Source organism: Melopsittacus undulatus, chromosome Z, assembly GCF_012275295.1.
Source record: "Melopsittacus undulatus isolate bMelUnd1 chromosome Z, bMelUnd1.mat.Z, whole genome shotgun sequence".
In the NCBI taxonomy this organism is placed as follows: Eukaryota; Metazoa; Chordata; class Aves; order Psittaciformes; family Psittaculidae; genus Melopsittacus; species Melopsittacus undulatus.
The window spans coordinates 1,556,179-1,579,939 of record NC_047557.1 but is presented as its reverse complement, the minus strand read 5'-3'; the positions used below and the strand labels follow the sequence as shown (position 1 = coordinate 1,579,939).

The following is a 23,761-nucleotide window of genomic DNA, read 5'->3' as shown; positions in this document are numbered from 1 at the left end:
TGCAGGCTTTAGTGCTGTGTGGAGGAAGGGCTAATCCTTCACTGTCATGAGGAGCTGGCTATGTAGTGCAGCTGCTATGGTAAAGACAGTAAGGAACTCATGCGTTTGCTCCCCATCTGGGATGGGATGTGAAAGATACACCCTTAGTTCTTACTTTCCTCCTTTCCTTTTCCACATCTCTATGTATTATCAACCAATTTGAAACTTGTGCCAATCTAGAAGTTGTCTGTAAGAAGGAGCAGCATGGTCTGGAATTCAGGATGTCCCCCCTTCTTTCTGAGAACTAGCACTTTCCAAGTGTTGGTGATTTATCTGTTACCACCTCTGCTGAGCCTTTCATGCCCCCTTTCCTCCTAAAAACAGAGGGCTTGCTCAAGCAGAAGAAATACAGACACTTCATCTCTTCTCCTTTCCACTTCTTTTTCTCTGTCATGGTTCCCCCCCCCATGAACAGTCAGCAGGGGGAAGCACTGTTCTTCTGGTCTTGCAGAAGACTATGCTCAGTCCCTGTCTTTGTTGTCCCTTCCTTTTCCCTCCCCTAATCTTTTGTAATGCCATGGATGGAGACTCACTAAGGTAAAGCCAGGCTTAGGACCATGTTCCCTTCTCATATCCTTAGAGAGGAGTGTAGATCCTGTCCTGTCTGATGCTAACACCAGAGGTATTTTGCCCTCGAGGAGTATTTAGGTGATTATCTATAGCAGTGTAAAATCCAGGGAGCATCAGGAAAACTGTTCTCTCTGTGCTCTTATTTTAGAGTGTCAAAGTACAGACTTCTGTGTTAGAAATTGTTCTTTGAGTGATATATGTCTGACTACGCTTTTGATTTTAAGCAATCTCTTCTGTTTGACATTGAGCTTTATAAAGCAAGGTGAAATTTCTGTTACCTATGAATTATTTTTGTGTTGTTTTTTTTTTCTTTCAGAGGATTATTTATTTCTATCTCAGACAGAGGCCATATAAGGTCAATTGTGAACAACTGGCCAGAGAATGACGTTAAGGTATTAACACTGTATAATATTTTTCCTGGTTGTTATTTAATCTCAGTTGAGCTTCTTAAGATTTGTCACCTCCTGATGGAACTGTAAATACTGAACAATACATCCTTGGCTGTTTGACAATGATGGCAAAATGCAGCTTATGAAGATGAAGTGTACGTTGAAGAGCAGTGTTTTATCCTAAATATGAGGTTTGTGGTTTGAGTAAATGGTGATGATGAGAACTAGATTTGCCAAACGTTTTATTTCACTTCTTTATTCCACCTTTTGGGGAGGTGTTGGGGGATGCACCTCTAGGTCTTCCTTACTGTTTTACATAGCAGTAGAAGGAGTGATCTTGTCCTCCAATTAGGACAGAGAAATGGTAGTTTAGAGGCCCACATTTTGCCATTAAGTCCTCTATGGCCCAGATGAATCAAGAACCATGAGGAGATGAAGTGAACAATAGTTGCAGAAATTTTTTGATGTCTGGATTATTTACAAATGGAAATAATAAAGCCAAGTTACAAGCTGCAGTTCCATACAGCAGCTTGGATTCTTCCCACTCAGTGGGTTTTGGCAAAGAAAAAGCATATCAGATTCTAACATTAAGCTTTATTGCTTCAAGTAAAATATTCCTTGTAATCTATTTCTTGACTGTGCAAACATACCTGAATTTTTGCTGGTATTGCTCTAAACTTTATGAATTTCAGTGATCATATATAATTTCACCTCCTTTTGTTTTCAGGCTGTTGTTGTAACTGATGGAGAAAGAATATTGGGTCTCGGAGATCTAGGTGTGTATGGGATGGGAATACCAGTAGGAAAACTGTGTTTATATACAGCCTGTGCAGGAATAAATCCAGATAAATGCTTGCCTGTGTGCATCGACGTTGGAACTGATAATACAGTGAGTTTCACTGCACTTTGCCTGCCCTAATTTATTCCTATGAAAAGTATTTAAGAGTATTTAGTCCTGTAAGAGAAGATATTTATTTCAGCACTTTTGTTAAAGATAAAACCTAATCTTTTATGTAAGAGTAAATGATTTGGAATTCATTATACTGTTAAATATAAGTGACTGAAAAATACCAATTAATTTGTCAGTGAAATGTTGCATTTGGAAGTAATCTGAATGCTTCAGCACTGTAAAACAGACTATCGGGTTGACCTGACTTTAAGAAGCTGGAAATATGAATCAGCTTTATTAAAGCAGTTTATTGTTCACAGTATTGATTTGTTCCATTTTAAAAGCAGCCATCACCAATCTCAAGTGCCAGCTGAGATTACTGAACATTGATACAGACTGGAGGCAGTTACTGTGGCTATATAAATGCAATATCTTTGGGATGAAATGTGTTACTGTGAACTCTCAAAAGTGGATATTGAGGAAGTGATTCATCCTGCTACTATCTGATTTATTCTTTTTCAGACGCTCTTAAAAGACCCATTTTACATGGGACTATACCAAAAAAGGGATCGCTCTCAGGTCTATGACGACCTAATTGATGAATTTATGGAAGCCATTACAGACAGGTATGACACGAATATTCTTGCATGTAATATGGCCAGAAGTGCTGGCAGAATAAGACCCTAAGACGCAGTCCTTGAAACAGTCATTTATGGAATAAGAATAAGACTAGAAGTCAAGAGGCATGGCTGTATGTCTGCCCCTATAGTGATTTATCTTTGTGACCTGGAACATGTTGCTTGTAGTTATCTCTTAAGTACACATAGAACAGAGACGGAACTGTTTCAAACAGTGAGAGGCCTGAGGACAATCTCTTTCCAAAGATAATAGATTACATGCAGGATTTGTTTTAAAAGGATTGTATTTCTTGATGTGTCTGGTGATAGGAATATTTGCCGCATTCTGTAGGTATGGCCAGAACACACTTATCCAGTTTGAAGACTTTGGAAACCACAACGCTTTTCGTTTTTTAAGAAAATACAGAGAGAAATATTGTACCTTCAATGATGATATTCAAGGTACACCCCTTATGTTCCTTAATGTGTGTGCAGAAATTTTGCCTAAAGCCATAATCTACCACAGAAATCTGTTCGGCTCACCTTAGATTTGTACTGCTTTCACAGGGACAGCTTCAGTGGCTTTGGCAGGACTGCTGGCAGCACAGAAAGCCACGGGTAAACCACTTGCAGAGCAAAAAGTGCTGTTCCTTGGGGCAGGAGAGGTGAGTTCTCTTAAGGGCTCTAGAGCAACAAGAGATTTAACTGTCTATTTTCTGGCTCTGTAGGACTCATGGAGATTCACATTCTCTGAATTCCATTGCAGGACTTTTTATGTGAGGTCAGCTGAAATACATTAACAGGAGGGACTACCTGCTGAAAGTTGACTATTTGAAAGGTGTTTAACATTTACAAGACTCAAGTTTTTCACTTTCTTACATGGACTTGAAAAAAGCATCAGTAACTTGTGTGTAGTTGAAGGGGAACGTACCATAAAATTATAATTAGTAAGAGAGAAGGAAAGAGCATCTTGTTAATTTTTGTAGCATTGGAGAGATGTACATGGTGGTTTTCTTCGCAAGTTAAATCAGTAGCTTTTTGCAGCAAGTTCACTGGGGCAGCCGTGTCAGGACCAGCACCATGCTTCTTGATATATCAGTGAAATTGCTTCTATGGTGCTGGCAAAATAACTTAATTAGCTGAAAATTTCTCCAGCTGGGGAAGGTTGTGATTGCACTAACTACCCAATGTTGTGTTGTTGCCCTGCTCTGCACTTCTACCTTATTTCTCTTGCCAGATTTAGCAGCATGTGCAGCAAGCCAAGAGAAAGGATGTGAGGGAAGCATTGCCAGCACCTACTTTGTGCCCTGTGTCAGCAAGGCCTTTATCACGGGCAGCAGGAGCAAAGACAGGATTGGAAAGCAGCTGGGCACAAAATACTGTGCTATAGTTTCTTGACAGGAGGGCTTGCAGCACTAAATTACTGTTACTGTCTGGCTGGGCTGCTTTATAGTGGCTGCTGAACTGGTGCAGACATGGGGGCACAACACCCAGAAATGTTGCCTCTCTTGTGCTTGAAAACATGACACTGTTGATGCCGGTAGTCTGTCCCCATCTAGGGAAACACTGATTGTGTTTCAGAACTGGCTTATTAAATGAGTTTTGTGGAGATCTTGCACTGGGTGGTGGTTATAATTTGTGATGAGAAATGTTTTTTTGTGAGTTACTAAAAATCCACGTCCTTTTATCCCTAAGGCTGCGCTGGGAATTGCAAACCTCATTGTTATGGCTATGATGGAAAGTGGTGTTTCTGCTGAGGAAGCCTATAGGAGAATATGGATGTTTGACAAATATGGTTTACTGGTTCAGGTAAGGGTGCACCATGCCTTGAAATACCACAGTACTGATGCTTTCTATGTCTTCCTCACAAAAATATTCAACCTTTTATCTACAGGGCCGAGAACAAAAGGTTGATGCTAATCAAGAACCATTTACGCATCAGGTTCCAGAGCAGATACCAAAGACATTTGTGGAGGCAGTGAATGTACTTCGGCCTTCAGCTATCATTGGTAAGTGAGTTTATTTTTGATCCTGTATCTCCATCATTCGGTTATTTGCTGCGTTTGATTCACTGATGTGGCTCCAAGGAGATTGATGACAGTTATCTGCATTTCTGCTGGTGTAAGATGAAAATGTGAGTTCAATTTTCTGCTTGAAAATACACTGAACTGCAGGTTAGCTCACAGTTAGTTCACAGTGTTCAGTGAGCTCACAGTGCAACCTTCATTCAGCTCCTTCTGCCTCTTGTGACCGTGTTAACTGCTTCCTCTCTTCCTTGTCTGGCTCATATTAGACTTAGAAGACTGAGCATGTTCTCAGGGACTGCATGGCCATAATGAACTGAAGTTGTAATGAAAGGGACTAAGAGTCAGGAAGGCAAAAATGCAACCTTTTTCTCCCCAGACACATCTCCTACAACAGCAACAAGATGACAACAGTCACAAACACCACTTTTTCTGCTTTGCAGGAATATCTTAACTTGAGTAATTATAATTTTCTGGCCTTCCCTCCCCCATTAGCTTCTCTGGCAAGCAGCATGGCTTGAAGGAGCTTATTTCATGCCGCAGGTCACCTATACCTGTTACGTTACTGACATATGTAGGTATGGATTTATAACTGTGGCTTCTGCAAGAGGTCAGGTGGGATTACAGGTATTACCTAGTGCAACTCTGCAATTTCCTTTGCACGTGATTTATCTGGAAAATTGCAGGTTTATAGCTGAGTAGCTTTCCTGAAGCCTATAGCCAGTGTACATGTATGCTGTTTTTATGTGTTTGCACCTATGTGTTTGGGTGTGGTGAGAAATACTGGCATGAAGGGAATGTGCATTGCACAGTTAACACCCAGCGAGGATGAATCATCTGTGAAGAATCTGCAGTTCCCACAGGGCAGTGATAAGTGTTCTTTGCACATATTAATACAAAAAAATTATGTAAAATAGGCTTTTGGAACACATTAATTAGATGTTCCTGTGAAAATGAGAATTTTAAGCAGCCAGAAACAGAGCAGTGCCTGGTTTCCTTCTGCTGCTAGAAAAGCCTGCGATGCTTTGCTCTGAGTGGGAGACTTCAGGGTTCATAAGAACTTAATCTACAGTCACTGTCACCTGCCCTGAGGCAGACAAGTATTGATTCTATTTTTATGTCTTTCAATTTATTCCAGGAGTTGCAGGAGCTGGGCGGCTCTTCTCTCAGGATGTGATCAAAGCAATGGCCTCTATCAATGAGCGACCCATAATATTTGCACTAAGTAACCCCACAGTGAAATCTGAGTGCACAGCAGAGGAAGCATATACATTAACAGAGGTATGTAACATTCAGAAATGTTGACCTATTGGCAACATTAGTGATGGAACTGTTTACTGACTGTGAGAATACAAGAACTCCATTATTTTTTTTTATTATTTGGAGTTACTGACATAATAATTCAGATCTTTCCAGTCTTCTGGCAAAAAGTAAATGGAGGTTATGTGAAAAGAAGTTTTGATTTTTAAACGACATTTTGCTTAAAAGCTTAAAATGGCCAAAATCTTTGTTACTACTTTTTAAAAGAATGACCAGGAGGTGCTGTTTCATAGCTTTATTCAATAAACTGTTTCAAACCGTACTTTTTTATATATTTTGGGTTTTAAATATGGGGCTTGTAGCAGCCTGGTCTCATGGAGGGCATCCCTGCCTATGGCGTGGGGATGGGACTGGATGAGTTTTAGGGTTCCTTCAAACCCACCCCAGTCTGGGATTGTATGATCTTAAGTTAATACTGTAATAGAGACTAGGGGAGACCTGTAACATCTAATGGTTGAATAAAATCCTTAAAGCAGGTAATGTTCTTGCATCAGTTCAGGAATTTTGCTTTGTACTCAGTCATTTCCTAGCGTCTGCGAGTCAGAACTCATATCATAAACAATGACCCATGAAGACCTTGATTCCTGTGCAGGAGTCAGTGTCCTTGTGATCCCCTCTCACAAAGTCTGTGTCTCATACGCTGGCATCACCAACCACTGAAATGAGTGAACCAATACATGATATATCATTCTGCACCATTACCTCCAAGCCATTACACTCTGGAGTGTTTGTGGGGGTCAGAGGTTGGGGGTTTTGGGTGTTTTTCAGTAACACTGTCATCAGCACCACCAGATCTCTGTCTTTTATCCGTCTGCACTACCTTTTATATGAAACTAATTGTCTCTGGAGAGAGTTTGAGGGCAGAGGTGGGGCCAAGGGAGCATCAGGCAGATAGAGCACTCTCTCTGACACCGTGAACTGCCTTTCCTCTACATGGTAGCTCCAGCTCACTGTGATCTCTCCTTATCCACAGGGCCTGCCTGCAGGCTTCAGAGGTGGGACTCATGAAAAGACTTCTTTTTTAACTTTTTTTTTCTTAATGCAGTTCCAAAGCAAGTGACTCACACATGAAAATGAATGGGTGGAGATCTTTCCTTGTTTCTTGATGCAGAACCATGAACTCCTTCCTTCCAATTTTAGTGTGGTTCATTTTACAGCACTACAACCTCAGGGATGTTAGCTTAACTCTGGGAAGGGTATAATTCCATTATGTCCAGTTGGCACCCGGGTTTTCTTTGTTACTGGCCCTGTCAGCTTGGAGGGAGCTCTTATTAACAGAGATTTGCAGGTCCAGAGTGAGTCCTTGCCAGGAATAACAGCCTCTGGGCAAAAGCTTTTAATAATAAATGAAAATGGTTTTAAATGAAGATGGTTTAATATGTCTCAGATACTTTGCATTAGTCAGAATAGTGATTTGGGCAGTGTTTCAGTATGCAAAATTGAATTCCAGTATCTTGGATAAAAAGTAAACAAGTGTTCATTACACAGCAAAGCCTTTAGGTGGCATAAAGTGAAACCCACTGGCATCTCTGGTGGCTGAAGGAGGCCAGCAGCACTATAAGAGGGAGAATCAGCCTAATTTTTACTTACACTTTTTATGGAATATCAACAGAGCAATATATGTTTTAAGGGAAGAGGCTCACTTGTTCCCCATGGCTGTGTGTTGAGCCGCACAAGTCAGACTTTGGGGCAGTTGTTATCAGATGCAGAAGCAAGATTAGACTGTGCTGGTAGAATTCAGGTGTGGTAATAGAATCATAGAATCATAGTTAGGATTGGAAAGGACCTTAAGATCATCCAGTTCCAACCCCCCTGCCATGGGCAGGGACACCTCACACTAAACCATATCACCCAAGGCTTCATCCAACCTGGTCTTGAACACTGCCAGGGATGGAGCATTCACAACCTCCCTGGGCAACCCATTCCAGTACCTCACCACCCTCACAGTAAAGAATTTTTTCCTTATATCCAGTCTAAACCTCTGCTGTTTCAGTTTCAACCCGTTACCCCTTGTCCTATCACTACAGTCCCTAATGAATAGTCCCTCACCAGCATCCCTGTCTTCACTGAAGTAGCTGTGTGAGCATAGTGCTATTTGAAGAGTATGTGCCAAATGGAGAGAGGTGCTTTTAGTAGTTTTCTCCTCTATTGAATCTATATGTCCTTTTATTCATTATTTTCCATAAGTTATGGAAAGTTTATAGACAGCTTATGGAAAGTTTATAGACATAGGTTATTTGGATGATTAAATAGTCCTGGTCAGTAAATGAATGGGTCTAATTTAGTTCCATAAATTTTGTAATGTTTCTGGCTCTTTATCCACATCTAATATTTGTTTTCATAGTGCTTTTCAGTTCTCTGAAATGTACTCAGTTTACCCCTCGTTTGCCCTTAAAGTGCAATGTTTTAACTATCAAAGGTTGTCAAGCAGTTACGGATCAGAGCTGTCAGCCCCATGTGTCTTCTGGCCTCGGGAATAGCCTAATCCTGGTGTGAAATCTTAGGTAGGAGCTCAGTGAGGAAGGTATCATCACTAGCCTTCTATTCCTTATCCTTTTTCCAGCAGGTGGCACCTGTAACAGCCCGACGATGCTTTAGTGCCCTTTGCCACTGTGCATTGTGTGGGCTTTTGCTGTGTTTTAATATTCATTGTCCTTTGGTCCTGTCTCAAATGCATCCATACATTTTGCTCCCTACACAAAAAGGCTATTGTCATGGGTATGCCTTAAGATTCAAACATAGCTCCCAAGACTTTAGCCTCTCTGGTGGTTTATTTTCAAACATAGTGGTCCTGGGTAGCCTTAAGCATGTTAAAGTAATGCTATTAAATGTTACTCAGAAGAAAGTAGATATTTTTTGCTTACAGGGAGTTTATTGCCTGAGGAAAGGGTCATTTATCTGGAGGGTGTATTTCACACTTCAAGCTCTGGATTTGCTTTGATGTTTCATGCTGATTAACATGCTTTTCAAAGGAAGGGTAAGGAAACTGCATTATTCACCCTTCTGAGAGCTCTCAGCAAGTATGATACTGCACTCCCCCTTTCACTCTCCCACCCTTCACTAAACAAGTGCCCTTTTCTTACTGTACTTTTACTCAAATCTCCTTTTGAAAGTGGCCGTTTTCAGCTGTCTTTGTGCAGTCCCTGTGTTGGCGGGTCCCGATCTTGGTTATGGTTATAATAATGATTAACACACAAATACTTTATTTTGCCTGTGAGCAGTTCCTCTAAACATTGCTGTCTTAAAGAACTGTGAATGATAAAACAAATAGATTGCTCCAACTCTTTAGAAAGCAGCACAATTCAATGTGTGTGCTTGCTCTCCCTTTCCAGATGTTTGCCGTAATGTTTGTGCAGAAACATGCAGGTGCTTACTGATTCTTGTATCTCTTCCAGGCCCTACTGGAAAGAGTGGGTTTGGTGGCTGTCATCTAGAAACAGAGTCAGCAAGGGATTTACGTGTGTCTTTGAATGAGGTTGCTTTCAGAAGGGCCATTTGCCATTTTGCTGTATGGTCAAGTACCTTTATATCTCAGACCTAAAGCTGGGAGCTGCAGGACTCTGGTATCCCTGCATTTCATAATGACTCCATACTCCTGGTTCTTTAAAAGCTGCCTAACTATGATCATTCCTCTGTTTAACAGGGCCGTTGCTTATTTGCCAGTGGCAGTCCCTTTGAGCTGGTGACTCTGAAAGATGGAAGAAGCTTCAAACCAGGCCAAGGAAACAATGCTTATATTTTTCCAGGTAATAAAATTGTTAAAAATCTACTTAAAAATCATTTAATCTTTAACTCTGGGTTATTAGCACCTCTTCCCAGGTTCCCTTGCTACACTAGGCACAGTTAGTGAAGCAGCATGAGGCATTACCAGCATTTAAATGCTTTAATTGCTTTAAAGTTGAGAATTTAATCAGCAGAATCAATGAAAGAAAATCAGTTAAGGACGGATGTTAGGCGTGTTTAGCTACACATGCAAACATGCACACAGTGAGCTCACCCAACTGATTGTTTCTAAGAAAACAGAAGGATGTTATTAAAGGATTTGAAAGCTGCTGCATTGTGGGTTCTTCTGCTTATTTGTGGGGGAAGCAGGGGGAGGACAAAATAGGTGTTAATATGCTCCCCTTGAAGCTAACCTCTGCACAAGTGAGAAGCACTGGGGATATTTCTCTCCCTGTCCTTCCTTAAGCTGCTAATCTGTAGCTCCTTGCTAAAACCTACCTGTTAGGGTAAATGACTCGCACACATGCTGAGAGTTTTGTGAATGTGTGTAGAAAGCTATGGGAAGATTAGTAAAACCCCCAGCATTCTAGATGACTGTCAGCTCTCAGCAGCAGGCTGCTGTTTTAAAGTGATGTGTCCTAATTGGCAATAATTTCACTGTAGGTGTGGCTCTTGCTGTGATCCTCAGCAGCGTTCGACATATTAGCGATAAGGTTTTCCTAGAAGCTGCTAAGGTAAGTGGGGGAACAGAGTAAGCTGGGCTTCTGGCGCGATGGTGGATGGCACGATGGGCAATTCCTCCAGTCCTGCTGAAACTCTCAGTCTTCCTGTTTGATTTCTGCTTGGTTTATCCATCCCCAATGGGAAAAAACGGATTTTGATCAGACAAAATTGTGGAAAGTGTCAGCTTCCACTGCAATTTTGATTTTTTTCATCCAGAAACTAAACACTCAAATAGGAAATCTGTCCATGTGTATGTTGCCTCCCCACCTTGTATGTCTGGCAGCAGGCCTGAGTTGATCTTCGAGAATTTTGAGATTTTGTGACTGTGTTTTTCTAGTGCTTTGGGAGCACTTTAGTAGTAAGAACACTGGAACTTGTTCTCTCAGGTGTTTTAGTGTGTTACTGATCCCATTTGGGAAGAGTAAATAGAATCCCAGGCTGTTTTGTGTTGGAAGGGACCTTAAAGCTCATCCATTTCCAGCCCCTGCCATGGGCAGGGACCCCTTCCACTGGAGCAGCTTGCTCCAAGCCCCTGTGTCCAACCTGGCCTTGAACACTGCCAGGGATGGGGCAGCCACAGCTTCTCTGGGCACCCTGTGCCAGCGCCTCAGCACCCTCACAGGGAACAGCTTCTGCCTCAGAGCTCAGCTCAGTCTCCCCTGTTCTGGCAGGTTCAAGCCATTCCCCTTGGCCTGTCCCTGCAGGCCCTTGTCCCAAGCCCCTCTCCAGGTTTCCTGTAGCCCCTTTAGGCACTGGAGCTGCTTTAAGGATTTGTTTGTTTTTCTAACCCAGGCATTGTCGGAACAGTTGACTGATGAAGAACTTGCACAGGGAAGACTCTATCCTCCACTGTCTAATATCAGGGAAGTTTCTATTTATATTGCTGTCAAGGTGAGTATGAAGCATAAAAGTGGACTGTACTAAAAGTGGTTTATGTGTCCATTAAGCGCTGAATTGCACACTATGACCCTTGAACACTAGGTGCTGGGGTACACAATACCCAGTTCTTTATGCCTTTAATAAGAGACACTTTAAAATGTCTAAATTTGTTGGATGCTTCAGTATGGCAGTGGTGGTGAGCCAAAGTTATGCTCTTTTGATTTCTGAAATTAAGTTTTCAGATCCCTTTGGTGTTTGTCTTTATCCAGTTTGTGAGTTCTAAGCATATTGCAGTGGAAGCGCTGGGTGCTATGCGAATGTAATAAAAGGCACAAACCACATGGTGATTTAACTTTCCAGGTTATGGAATTTTTGTACGCAAACAACATGGCTTTCCATTACCCTGAACCTGCAGACAAGAACAGTTACATTCGATCAAAGGTTTGGTCCTACGAATACGAATCCTTCATGCCAGATGTGTATGACTGGCCTGAATCTAAGGTTCACTGATGCATCAGAAGATCGCACTCCTTAGTCAGTATCTTCTTCTCTGCAGGGATCCCCTTTTCGGTCTGATTTTAATCATGATCTTTGAGTCCTGTAATTTATTTTCACTCATTTTGTTGTCTTTTTTTTCTTCCCTCCCTTCTACCCTGTTTTTCACTTGACATCAATTTCTCCCCACTTTCCCAAGTACCTGATAAACTGTGTGGATGATGACATCTGTCACAGGAATGAGCGAGCTCTCCAGAATTAATTTAATGACACTGCATCTCTAGCTTCAAGCCAGCACCACACTAAAAATTCCATTAATGATGTGTTAGAAACATGTGTTTGATGATGAACTATAGCTCTCTCGTCACTGCCGATTTCCAGAATGATTTATTTCTGCTTTAAATAATCAGTCTTCTAATTGTCCTCATGTTGTCACACTCCATTATCTGTGACATCACCAGAGAGTATTTGTCAAACAAATTAACAAAATTAACAGTCTTAATTTTTTCAAGGCCAGGTTGGACAGAGCCTTGGGCAGTGTGGTCTAGGGTGATGTCAGGGGGTTGGAACTTCGTGATCTTAAGGTCCCTTATAACCCAGATCTGTCTGTGATTCTATAATAGGGTTTCTGGTTTGATGTTTCAAGTTTGCCATATCCAGACTTGCTTGTGGCATTGGCTCCTCTGTTTCTTTGAGTGTGCCCTGGGGAGCGGCATGGTGTGCAGATGTGGCCTCTGCAGCAATGTTTGTGTTTCATGTTTTCATCATTGTGCGAAATGTACGAATCGTGAAAAATGTGAAACACTTAAAATTATCCTTGGAAAGCCCAAAAATAGTATTAATTGCTTAACATATTTTAAAAACAAAGCTATACTGTTGCATAGTAGATTTTATCATGTAAAGGGCAGCCTGGAGAATCATAGAATAGTTAGGGCTGGAAAGGACCTCAAGATCATCCAGCTCCAACCCCCCTGCCGTGGGCAGGGACACCTCACACTAAACCATGTCACCCAAGGCTTCATCCAACCTGGCCTTGAACACTGCCAGGGATGGAGCATTCACAACTTCCCTGGGCAACCCATTCCAGTGCCTCACCACCCTCACAGGAAAGAATTTCTTCCTTATATCCAGTCTAAACCTCTGCTGTTTAAGTTTCAATCCATTACCCCTTGTCCTATCACTACAGTCCCTAATGAATAGTCCCTGCGTGGAGACCTCAGAGCAGCCTTCCAGTATCTGAAGAGGGTCTATAAGGATGCTGGGAAGGAACTATTCATTAGGGACTGTAGTGACAGGACAAGGGGTAACGGGTTAAAATTTAAACAGCAGAGGTTTAGATTGGATATAAGGAAGAAATTCTTTACTGTTAGGGTGGTGAGGTACTGGAATGCGTTGCCCAGGGAGATTGTGAATGCTCCATCCCTGGCAGTGTTCAAGGCCAGGTTGGATGAAGCCTTGGGTGATATGGTTTAGTGTGAGGTGTCCCTGCCTATGGCAGGGGGGTTGGAACTGGATGATCTTGAGGTCCTTTCCAACCCTAACTATTCTGTGATTCTATGATCTGAGGTAATTAACCAAAATATTTTAGGGATTTTACAAGGAGATTTCCTGCAGCAGACTCCAAGGTGATGTACCAAAGGATTTTTGTTTCACTTGTTAATTTTTCAAGGTTCTGTTTTCTTCTAAGTTTAATTCTCCCCTGCATACCCATTTCTCACAAAGACTTGTGTGTGATGTTTTCATGACATTGCAGACTCAAAAACTCCTAAGTGGACTCAGTTGCCACGTTGAACAAATGTCCCACAGGCAGCTGAGGAAGCTGGAACAGAAAATGTTACAGGCAGCTATTGACACACACATATACACAAGTCGGAATGTTTCCTGTGGTGTGGTATATTTGGTTCAGTTTGAATACTGGACTTGAAAGATCTCATGCTTCGAAGCTCCTAGTTGATCACTTCATCTTCCTCACTCCATTTACAGGTTTAATTTGTCAGGGGATTTTTTTGTGTGAACACAAAATGCAAGTTGAATTTTTCCTTGCAATAAGTAGCACTGCACGTTTGCTACAGATACCACAACGTGCGTTCCTTTCTGGTTTGTTTATACCAGGTCAGAGTGCCCTTCATCACTTCATATTCGCAGGCACAGACACATAGTGGTAGTTACAGTCTGTGACTTCTCCCAGTGTAATCTCTGTAACTAGAACAGTGGTATATTAGGAACAAAAATGAAGTTAATGTGCTGTTCCATTGTTTGCTGCATCAAGGCATTAAAAAAAAAAAGCCAAAACTAAATAATTAGACATAACAAGGTGATAGTGGCAAACTTGAAGCCAGATTCCAATGTAGTAGTGATGAAATAAAGCTTGCTCAGGATTTACTCATGGCAAGCACGTCTCTCATAGCTTAATTTATGTTGTAAAACGCAGTCTCCACAGAGTAGGCCTGAAAAAGAACAGGGAAAATAATCTCTGTTACCCTTTTAGACATGGGCTCTGTCACTGCTTAGTCTTTGAATTTAAAATGATGTCCATGTATTAAATAAAAAGAGTAAACTTTGGGAAGGCTTTAGCTAAGTGAGGAAAGAAGACTGATTACATAAACAGAAAATAGTGATGTGGAGAAATGACTGTGTATTCAAACTGTGGTAAAGTGGTGTCTGGTGGGGCTTGAAATGCTGCATTGCCAAATTGGGCAACATACGTGGTTTGCAACCTGTATATTTAAGCATATATACAAAAAAGACCAACATGCACATAGGATGTTTTTACAGAGGATGCTTTTTTCCCCATCTATTTTTGTTATGCCTGGGTTTTATTGTATTTAAATCTGTGATCTTACTGAAAAAATTATTTATTTAGTGTACAAATTATTTTTGCCTCCTGAAAATTCAGCTCTAGCTGAAGTCTGTTGTAGTGCTGGTGGAGTTCTGCATCATTAGATTCAAGTACATTGGGAATGCACACTTCCCCACATCTGCCCACATACTGATCAGGCAAGACGAGTAACAAAAATGACCAACACACTGATCATGTGTCCTGGCTGGGAACAATCACAGAGTAAGGGCAGTCAGTCCGTAAATATAACTCTTGTCTTACAAAATAAAGACCTGCATCCATCTCTTCAGTCTGATCATTTTTTTCAGGCAAGAAGTACAGTCACAGCCCATGACCAGTGGGCACTGGTAGTACCTGTGAAAACCTGCTGCTTGCAAAAATAGCAATACCTGTGTCCAGCAAGAGTCTTTGCTCTGGGCAAGAGTGAATTCGGTTCCCAGGGGGAGCTCCTGCACTTGAAACTGGCAGTGGCTGCTATCAAGCTGAGGGAAGATGCCTGTTTTGAGCAGTGCAGTCCTTTCCCTTCCTGGCACAGGCTCCCTGCTGTCTTCAAGCAGATGCCAAGAGGGATTGTTCAGAACTGGCTGTCAGTGGGATCTTCCCAAGTACAAATGTTCCTGCATAAATTTTCTGGAAATACCACTGCACAGGTGAGGAAAAAACAGTCTTTAGCTGGCTCTGAGGCTCCAGTTACCATCTAGCCCTGCCCAGATCTGCACATGTTTTGGAGCTCTAGACTAGACTGTCCCTCTTTAACCTGTCTGAGTTACTGCAGCTAACTGGTACCAGTCAGACCTCATCTGTGCATCTGCACTTGTGGACATTGTTTAATCAGGTTCTTGCAATAAAGACATGGTGGAATTTTACTTATAATGCACTGCTGTTTTCCCTTAGCAGCAAGTAACACATCAGCTTGCAAATGTTTAAGTGCATTTCACTCTCCCTGTCGTCTTTTACAGGTTATTTTTTCTTTATATAAAATACATAGATACCTTTTTTTTCAGTTTTGAGTATTCTTCAGATCCAGTTAATCTTTCAATTAACTACAAATGCTACTCTTGCCGTTTAGTAAGGAATCACAGTACAATTTTCATATATAACTTAACCTGTTTTTTTCTGTTTTACGGCTTACTCAAAAGCATTTACTGATCTTTATCTATACAGAAAACTCTTAACGCAGTATGCAAAGGGAAAATCTTGTCACCAGGATGCATTTTCTAATGTTACATACCATAAGTTAAAAAACATATCGCCTAAAAGATGACTAGTGTGCTAGCTTCTCACACAGGGAGTTCCCCATACAAGTGGTACAGAAGTCTGTATTTCCCTCACAGTCTCTTCTGTGAGGATATTTCTATGGATGTACAGAACACTTTGAGAAGATCAGAAACTCACACCGAGGTCAGTAGCTTGGTCTTTTCCAGGACTTACTTCCTTAAAATCAACAGGAGCAGGACTGAGCAGCAATGTATAGAAGCATCTAGAGACAGAGAAGAAAGGTAGCTAAGGGAGTGCAGCATTTTTAATACAATATCCATGTTCTTGTTCAAAGATTCCACAATTATTTGTATGTTCCTGAAGCATATGCCCACAACTGACATGTAGAGGAAGACTGTTAAAATGCAGTGTCTGATAGATTTTAAAACCCAAATGTGACTGTTGCATAAATTCTCAGTTATGTTTGTGAATAGTGATGTTTCATGATGTTGTGTTTGTTTTCCAAGCTTAAAACAAAGCAACACTGTACCTGCAGATTGGTGTTTAACAGGTTTCCTGTGGTATGTGCGTGTCTTCTCTGTAGTGTTCTTTCCAGCACGCTATTTTGTGGGAGAAGGTAAAGTAACTCTGTCACACTCCACTGGTAGTAACTGCAAAGATAAGTGATACTCCTTTTAGTTTTTGACTAGCAGCCCTATTTGGTGACTACTCCTGTAGGAGAACGGGGATTACTGATGTACAACTGTGAATCTTAGTTCAGCTGACTCTGGGCCTAACTAAATCCAAGTTGTCATCTTCCATTTGCTCTGGGTTGTCTTGACTTCAAAGGTGCAGGTTTGAGCACCTTTGTCATTCAAATAAAGGTATCTGTGAGCCTCTCGGATTGGACTACAAGTTTGGATTCCCATCTGTCTCAGCCATAAATGCTTTTCCCGAATTTAAGAAAACCACTGTTGTTTTTGAACTCTTTTTAAGGGCATGCATACTGCTATTGTGTTTTGTAACAGCCGTATGTAACAGGCGGGGACTGGTGTTACATTGAATACTGGAGCAAGGAGAAAATCTAGAGCAGAGCTCGAATTGTACCCAAATGGCCAATGAATGTGGGAAACGTAATTCAGTTACCGTTGTTGAAGGAACATCTAATTCTGTGTGGATCTACACTGACCTACTTACCTGCTTCCAAAAACATCATTGCTGTGGTATCGGGAAGCCTGCAGATGTTCTGGGTGAACAGCAAGGAAAATCCAGCTTTAGACCTCTGTTTCCTGCCATTGCTTCCCAAACCGCAGCACTCCATGATGACGCAGCTTACTCGTGCCTGCTCCGGGGGAAAATGTTCATGGGGATTAATCCGGAACCTGCTGGCACAGTGGACCATGGCTCATGTAAGAAGCTGCCTCGCATCAGACATTGTGTGTGCAGTGCAGAAACCTTTGGTGTGTGTTTGTATTTCCTGCACACAACGTTGGCGCTGGATTGCACTTAACTCTCCAACTGTCCTTGACTCTGACTCACCCATCCTTTAAGTAGCTCCTTCCTAATAGAAATAAAAACACTATTAGGAATACACAAGCATAGTAAGATGGCCAGTTTGTCAATAAATGTCAGAATAATCTACATTTATTTTTACTTTGAGCATATGTACCTTACAAAAATAAATGTAAGTCTACTGGAGTGCTTGTGAGAACAGTTCTAGCCTCATCTGTCCAGGCTTGGCTTTACCTGGGAGGGTCATTGCTCAGCTGAAACTAAAGTTGTATTTACATGTAAACAGGTTGGGGATTTTTCTTCCTTTATAATGTTGTAACTCTATTGAAATGTGTGTTCTGGTCTTCTATTTTCTTAGTAAAATGCATTCCCTTTGCTTATATTTGATATTATTTATTCTGTGAAAATAACACTTGATCTATATAGAATTGGTACACAATTACTGATGGTTTGGTTTATTTCCCACACCCCCCACCCCCTTTTGTCCCTTGCAGATGATCATAGAATCCCAGACTGGTTTGGGTTGGAAGGGATCTTAGAGCTCATTCAGTCCCAACCATGGGCAGGGACACCTTCCACTAGAGCAGGTTATTCCAAGCCCCATCCAGCCTGGCCTGATTAGCCAACAAAACAGGTAGTTAGGCTGAAGGTAAAGCAATTCCAGTTTTTATTACAAAACAGCTTTTTTGAACATTTGGTTGTTTTACCGCACTGTCAAAGAAACCCTTTGTAAAGGGGCTTAAAGAACTGTTTTGGTTGGAAAAGACTTGTAATATGGAGTCCAACCATTCACCAATCCCTGCCAGGTCCACTACTGAAACCTAGCACACATATTGTTCTTACCATCCAGGTCACCTGGAAAAGCCATCAGTGACTGGAGCAATCTCATCACAGTATCTGCACCACATCCTAAACCTTTGCTACCCATCTTCAAAATGGGTTTGTCTTTCTTGTGCTTCACCTTCTTTCCTTTACACAGGGTTCACCCCAAGTGTCCTGCAGAGCCCAACATACCCTCCCTGCACAGAACATCACCTCCAAACGCATCCTCCTTTGGACACTGGTGCTGAGGCTCTGGCACAGGGAGCCCAGAGAAGCTGTGGCTGCCCCATCCCTGGCAGTGTTCAAGGCCAGGTTGGACACAGGGGCTTGGAGCAGCTGCTCCAGTGGAAGGGATTGGAGCTGGATGAGCTTTAAGGTCCCTTCAACCCAAACCAGGCTGGGATTCAGTGATCATGGAACACATCGAGTATGTTTCCAGGTAGCTGTTGAACAGACTAGTTTAGAGACACTCAGGCCAGGTGTGCATGGACTGGATAGGATCATGCATATCAGTACCGCTTTCATTAACAGTCCAATTTAGAACCAATTATCTTCGATTACCGTTAGCGGTTACCGGACACATCAACCCCATCCCTGCCGCTGCTCCGTGCTTCCACAGGCCGCGCCCGGAGCCGGGACCTGCCGCAGCGCCCCGCCCGCCGGCGCAGGCCGCAGAGCCGCCTGGGAGAGCGCGGAGGGGCCGGGCCCCGAACGGAGCCGGGTTCAGAGCAGCGGCTGAGGGACCCCTCGTACCCACCCGGCTGCCCCGGGCCGTTCACCGCGGGCGGAGCGGCGGGTGAGGGCCGGAGCGGAGCGGGGGCTCCAGCGGAGCTCGGGAGGCGGCTGAGGGGATGTGGCTGCTTTTGCACCGGGGAGAGGAACGTTCATCTGTGGGGTTGGGGTGAGGGGGATCATCCGTTATCTTGTGCTGTGCTCTGGGGAGACCCCCCCTGCAGCCCTGATCCAGCTCTGGGGCAGCAGCACAAGAGGGACATGGAGCTGTTGGAGCGAGGCCAGAGGAGGCCATGGAGCTGCTGCGAGGGCTGGAGCAGCTCTGCTCTGGAGCCAGGCTGAGAGAGCTGGGCTGGGGCAGCCTGGACAAGAGAAGGCTCCTGAAGGGGAGACCTGAGAGCAGCTCCAGTGCCTAAAGGGGCTGCAGGAAAGCTGGAGAGGGGCTTGGGACAAGGGCCTGGAGGGACAGGCCAAGGGGAATGGCTTGAACCTGCCAGAACAGGGGAGACTGAGCTGAGCTCTTAGGCAGAAGCTGTTCCCTGGGAGGGTGCTGAGGCGCTGGCACAGGGTGCCCAGAGCAGCTGTGGCTGCCCCATTGGTGTCAGTGCTCAAGGCCAGGTTGGACACAGGGGCTTGGAGCAGCTGCTCCAGTGGAAGGGGTCCCTGCCTGTGGCAGGGTTGGAGCTGGAGGAGCTTTAATGTGCCTTCAGCACAAACCATTCTGGGATTTGATGATTCTAACACAGCTTTCCAAAGGTTGTGCTGTTCATACAGACCAGCTGGGCTCCTCATCCCGACACTACAGTGGGTATGTCCACCAGTGCACAGCTGATTGTGTAGATCCTTCAGCCGCAATAGGTGTCCCATGAGCAGTTATGCATCTTCATGGCTATGTAAGCCTCGGTAATTTGGTTTGGTTTCCCACCTAACACTGAGACATCAAACAAGCTTTCAAAGGTGCTGTTGCAAAGGCAAAGTAAATCAGGTCACTCCTGCCTCGTGGTCTCTGAAGTTGTCTCGAAGGGAGCAGATCTCTCACCTCTGCATTGTTGGGCTGCCCACTTGTGACATCCAATAACAACATTCAGGTGTCAGCAGTGGCTGTGCTGTCAGTCATTCCAAAACAGCTTTTAGAGGAAAGCACATGGGAAGACACAAAGTTTAAAGAATAAGAACGAAGCAGTGATGTGTTTATAAAGATTTGAGCAATTCCAGCTGGATAGGGCTGTGTCTTTGGGTAATGAACAAAGTCGTTACGTTTGGGCTGTCTGCAACCTTCCACTGACATAAAGAAGAATTTCTGCTTGTAAATATTGTGTTGTCTGAAAGTCATACCCTATTCCATACAAGGGGAATTTGATCCTCACACTAAAGCAGGGAGGATGCCTTCATTTAAAGCCAAAATGTTCGTTTCTTTCCCAGCATGAATGCAAACGTTCGGCAGCTCAGGATCTCTGTTCTGGGTACACGGATGCACTGAGGATGTCAATGGATATAACTTTCCTCGGCACTGGCTCGGCATATCCCTCTCCAACCAGAGGAGCGTCGGCACTGGTGCTTCGCAGGGAAGGAGAGTGCTGGCTGTTCGACTGCGGGGAGGGAACTCAAACACAGTTCATGAAGAGCCATCTCCGAGCAGGTTTGTGCTGTGAAAGCTGTTGCAATGAAGGAAAGGGGGAGTTTCAGGAGCTCTACACAAAACACTCATTCTTGTGGCATTTGAATATGTACTGAACATGCATGAGCCTATGGATGGCAGCTGCTGAACCCGCTGTGTAGTAAATCCCTGACTGCCCTTTGGTAAAGAATTCTGTTTGAGAACCAAACTCTGTAATTAACGTATCGGGCTTTGTACTTTGAAATATAGGCTGCAGACCAGCTTTAAACCAACACAGTTTGTCTGAAGGCAGCTCTAGACAATACCTGCTGTGAGTCTTCCTTTCAGTGATTATTGTGCTTTTGTTTTCAGGAAAAGTTCTGTGAATTCCTGGTAACTTTTCCATTTTGGCAAATTAACTAGAAACCAGGCTTAAGCCTTCAGTCGCTGTGATTCTCATCCTGAAGCGGCAGGAGCAGACTTCTGACTCCTGAGTTGTAAAGATGGAATTACCAGTTGTGAACAGAAAACCAGCTTTCTGCTCATTTGAAATCTGAAGCTATCAGGGGATTTAGTGCCCAAATGGATAGATTAATTTTTTGCTAGAATTACTGATATTTACTTGATTGTTCCTCAATCAAAACAAAGATTCTGTTCTTCCTACTGCTGAGTCCTAACAGATGGTGGAGAAAATGCCTCACTGTGTTGATGTGGAACCTCAGCTGAGGCAGCCTGGTTAAAGTACATGTGTCTGTAATGAGAGAAGATTCTGGGCTTTTGTAATCGATCAAGAGGAGGGCTTAAACCCCAAAACAAAGCCAAATCTTTTAAGTGCAGGTTTTCATCTGTTCCAAAGAAATGAGTCAGGATCTGTGGGGTTCTTGCCTTTTAAAAACATTGAAGTCAAACCTGGATACTTTTGGTTTTAATTTATGTTCATTTCATGTGCTAAGTTCAAAAGTGGGAACAACATGGACTCCACATTATATTTCTCGTTAGGCTACAGACTCCATGTAATGTATGGAGGAAGCATGACCACTTTCCAGCACTTCTCCACTTTTTAATATAGCAGATGTCACCAGTCAGCTCTCTTCCATGCTTGTAGCACATTTTGCTTAGAAGGAACTAACACTTCTGTCCGGGCAGTCTTTGGCAAATCAAGCAAAAATAAACCTGGTGTGGACACTTATCACTGCCATGGAAAAGAAAAACTGTGGTTTGGAATTTATTTCTTAAACACTAGTTTTATATTAATTTCCCTCCTCCCTTACATTTCCTACTTCTTGCCCCAAAGTGATTATTTCTGAGTTGCTGTGCTCATTTATTTTCCTGGGGTTTGTTTTTCTGGTTTTTCTTTCCCTGTTGTTCTGATCAATAGGCAGAATTACCAAGATCTTCATCACTCATCTTCACGGTGACCACTTTTTTGGACTTCCTGGCCTGCTGTGTACAATTAGCCTCCAAAGCAGCCCTGATGCAGACAAACTACCTCTGGATATTTATGGACCATTAGGGCTGCGAGACTTCATCTGGAGAAGTATGGAGCTCTCCCACTCCCAACTTCTCTTTCCCTACACTGTTCATGAACTGGTGCCTACACGGGACCAGTGCCCTGCAGAAGAATTCAAGGAGTTCTCTTACATGGGCAGTGATGAGATACGTCCTGATGGAGCACAAGGGAGAATACTCCATCTGGATCCAGTAGAAGACTCTTACTTGCTGCTTGAGGATGAGCAGCTAGTTCTGAAAGCATTTCGCCTATTTCACCGCATTCCTTCCTTTGGCTTTGTGGTGGAAGAGAAGCCCCGGACTGGTAAACTCAATGTACAGAAACTGAAAGACCTTGGTAATTACTTTTACTTGTTTTCTGTCTTTTTAAAGTATTTAAATGCCTAAATTTATGTGTTTGAGTATCAACTCTGATTTTCAGCAAATGGAACAAAATTGCGTTCACAGGCAGTTGAAATCTTTGTGACCAACCTTCCTAGGGGTCTAGAAATTAGAGCTGCTGTATGTCTCCATAACCACTTTAATTCAAGTTTCCATTTTCTATGAAAGGCATTTAAATGCTTCATGTTGGTGTGTAACAGTAGTGCCATTTAATCTTGTCATGCTGAGAAGGGCAAACAAGTTCAGATGTTTGAGTTTTAAAAGCACAATGTGGCTTTCAGGGAAATGTATGGCTGGGTATCTGCATAGCTCTATTGACTTTAGTACAGATAATACAGCTTTCCTTCAAACACGCTTCCTGTTAATGTTATAAGCTCTGTATTTGCATGAAGCATATGAAGTGTCAATTGCAATTTATATTTCTACTTACATTGAGGTTGTATGTTTTCAGTGAGATAGCTATATATAAAGGTATATAATATACAGAGGTATATAATATATAGAGGGTATTTCTTCTTATTTTCTTGTTTTTAAACCTGACACTTGTTATAATACTTACAAACTCTTTTCCCTTTATTCACCAGGAGTTCAACCAGGTCCTTTATATGGGAAGCTGAAGAATGGGAGTACAGTTGTTCTAGAAAATGGACTAACAATTTCTCCTTCTGATGTCTTAGAAGACCCTATTCCTGGAAGAAAAATTTGCATTCTGGGGGATTGTTCAGGGGTGGTTGGAGATGCGGCTGCAAAGCTTTGCTGTGGAGCAGATGTACTGGTACACGAAGCCACGTTGGATGATACACAAGAGGAAAAGGCCAGAGAACATGGTCATAGCACTCCGAAAATGGCTTCGGAGTTTGCAAAATCGTGTAAAGTTAAGAAAGTGGTGTTGACTCACTTCAGTCAGCGGTACAAACCGGCTGCACAGAGAGGTGAGGGGGATGCGGACATCACCGAACTGAAGAGACAGGCAGAGTCAGTGTTAGATGGCCAAGAAGTAACACTAGCAGAGGATTTCATGACAATAGAAATTCCAATGAGAAAGATAAAATGATAATGTTAGCAAGCTCGGTGTGAAGACATAAACTAGGCTGGTATTGGGTAACAGTAGGGTTCTGGTATCCAGCTGTGGCACACAGAACACTTGCAAGCTGGAGACAGTACCAGGTACAGTTATGTTGCTTCTGTAAAGCAAGAAAAAAGGATACTTGGATGTCTGGAACTTGGAATAAATTCACAGTAGATGGTTTCAGACACCCCAGGAGCTGAATGTGTAGGCTGGTCCTTACTTCTCTTCCTTAGACCACAGATTCTTACAGCAGAGCACTGAATCATTTGGCTTGATACAATAGGAAGGTCTGTATTCTGTACCAGAATGTAAGATACCTTACCTGTTACAAGCTTTTAAGTAACATCTATTTCAAACTTGTCTGCAGTATTCTGTTAACTGTAAACCTGTTTCTATGTAAGAGGACTATCACACTGGAACTAAATAAAGTATAGC

At 42.7% G+C, this 23,761-nt stretch overlaps 2 protein-coding genes across 2 annotated transcripts in view; both read left to right on the top strand.

Annotated features, from left to right (window-relative positions):
* ME2 (malic enzyme 2) overlaps window positions 1-12,605 on the top strand; it is a 32,691-nt gene extending 20,086 nt beyond the window's left edge. The window contains exons 5-16 of the mRNA XM_005145397.3: window positions 926-1,001; window positions 1,726-1,887; window positions 2,410-2,513; window positions 2,857-2,966; window positions 3,072-3,169; window positions 4,200-4,313; window positions 4,399-4,513; window positions 5,667-5,809; window positions 9,492-9,594; window positions 10,235-10,305; window positions 11,087-11,185; window positions 11,534-12,605. Coding sequence (XP_005145454.1) covers window positions 926-1,001; window positions 1,726-1,887; window positions 2,410-2,513; window positions 2,857-2,966; window positions 3,072-3,169; window positions 4,200-4,313; window positions 4,399-4,513; window positions 5,667-5,809; window positions 9,492-9,594; window positions 10,235-10,305; window positions 11,087-11,185; window positions 11,534-11,683 — 1,345 coding nt within the window. The 3' untranslated portion in view covers window positions 11,684-12,605. The remainder of the gene's footprint in view (window positions 1-925; window positions 1,002-1,725; window positions 1,888-2,409; window positions 2,514-2,856; window positions 2,967-3,071; window positions 3,170-4,199; window positions 4,314-4,398; window positions 4,514-5,666; window positions 5,810-9,491; window positions 9,595-10,234; window positions 10,306-11,086; window positions 11,186-11,533) is intronic.
* A 6,163-nt stretch (window positions 12,606-18,768) lies between these two features.
* On the top strand, window positions 18,769-23,761 carry ELAC1 (elaC ribonuclease Z 1). Its single transcript, XM_005145373.4, has 4 exons — window positions 18,769-18,834; window positions 20,193-20,409; window positions 21,746-22,213; window positions 22,842-23,761. Exons 2-4 carry the CDS (start codon window positions 20,253-20,255, stop codon window positions 23,309-23,311), a joined length of 1,095 nt encoding a protein of 364 aa, XP_005145430.2. The 5' UTR covers window positions 18,769-18,834; window positions 20,193-20,252; the 3' UTR covers window positions 23,312-23,761.

Excerpts from the sequence above, each read along its gene's own strand:
- ELAC1 (XM_005145373.4), top strand. The coding sequence starts at position 20,253 with ATGTCAATGGATATAACTTTCCTCGGCACTGGCTCGGCATATCCCTCT. Across the intron at positions 20,410-21,745 it reads GAAGAGCCATCTCCGAGCAG|GCAGAATTACCAAGATCTTC; the intron begins GTTTGTGCTGTG and ends TCTGATCAATAG. Across the intron at positions 22,214-22,841 it reads ACAGAAACTGAAAGACCTTG|GAGTTCAACCAGGTCCTTTA; the intron begins GTAATTACTTTT and ends TTTATTCACCAG.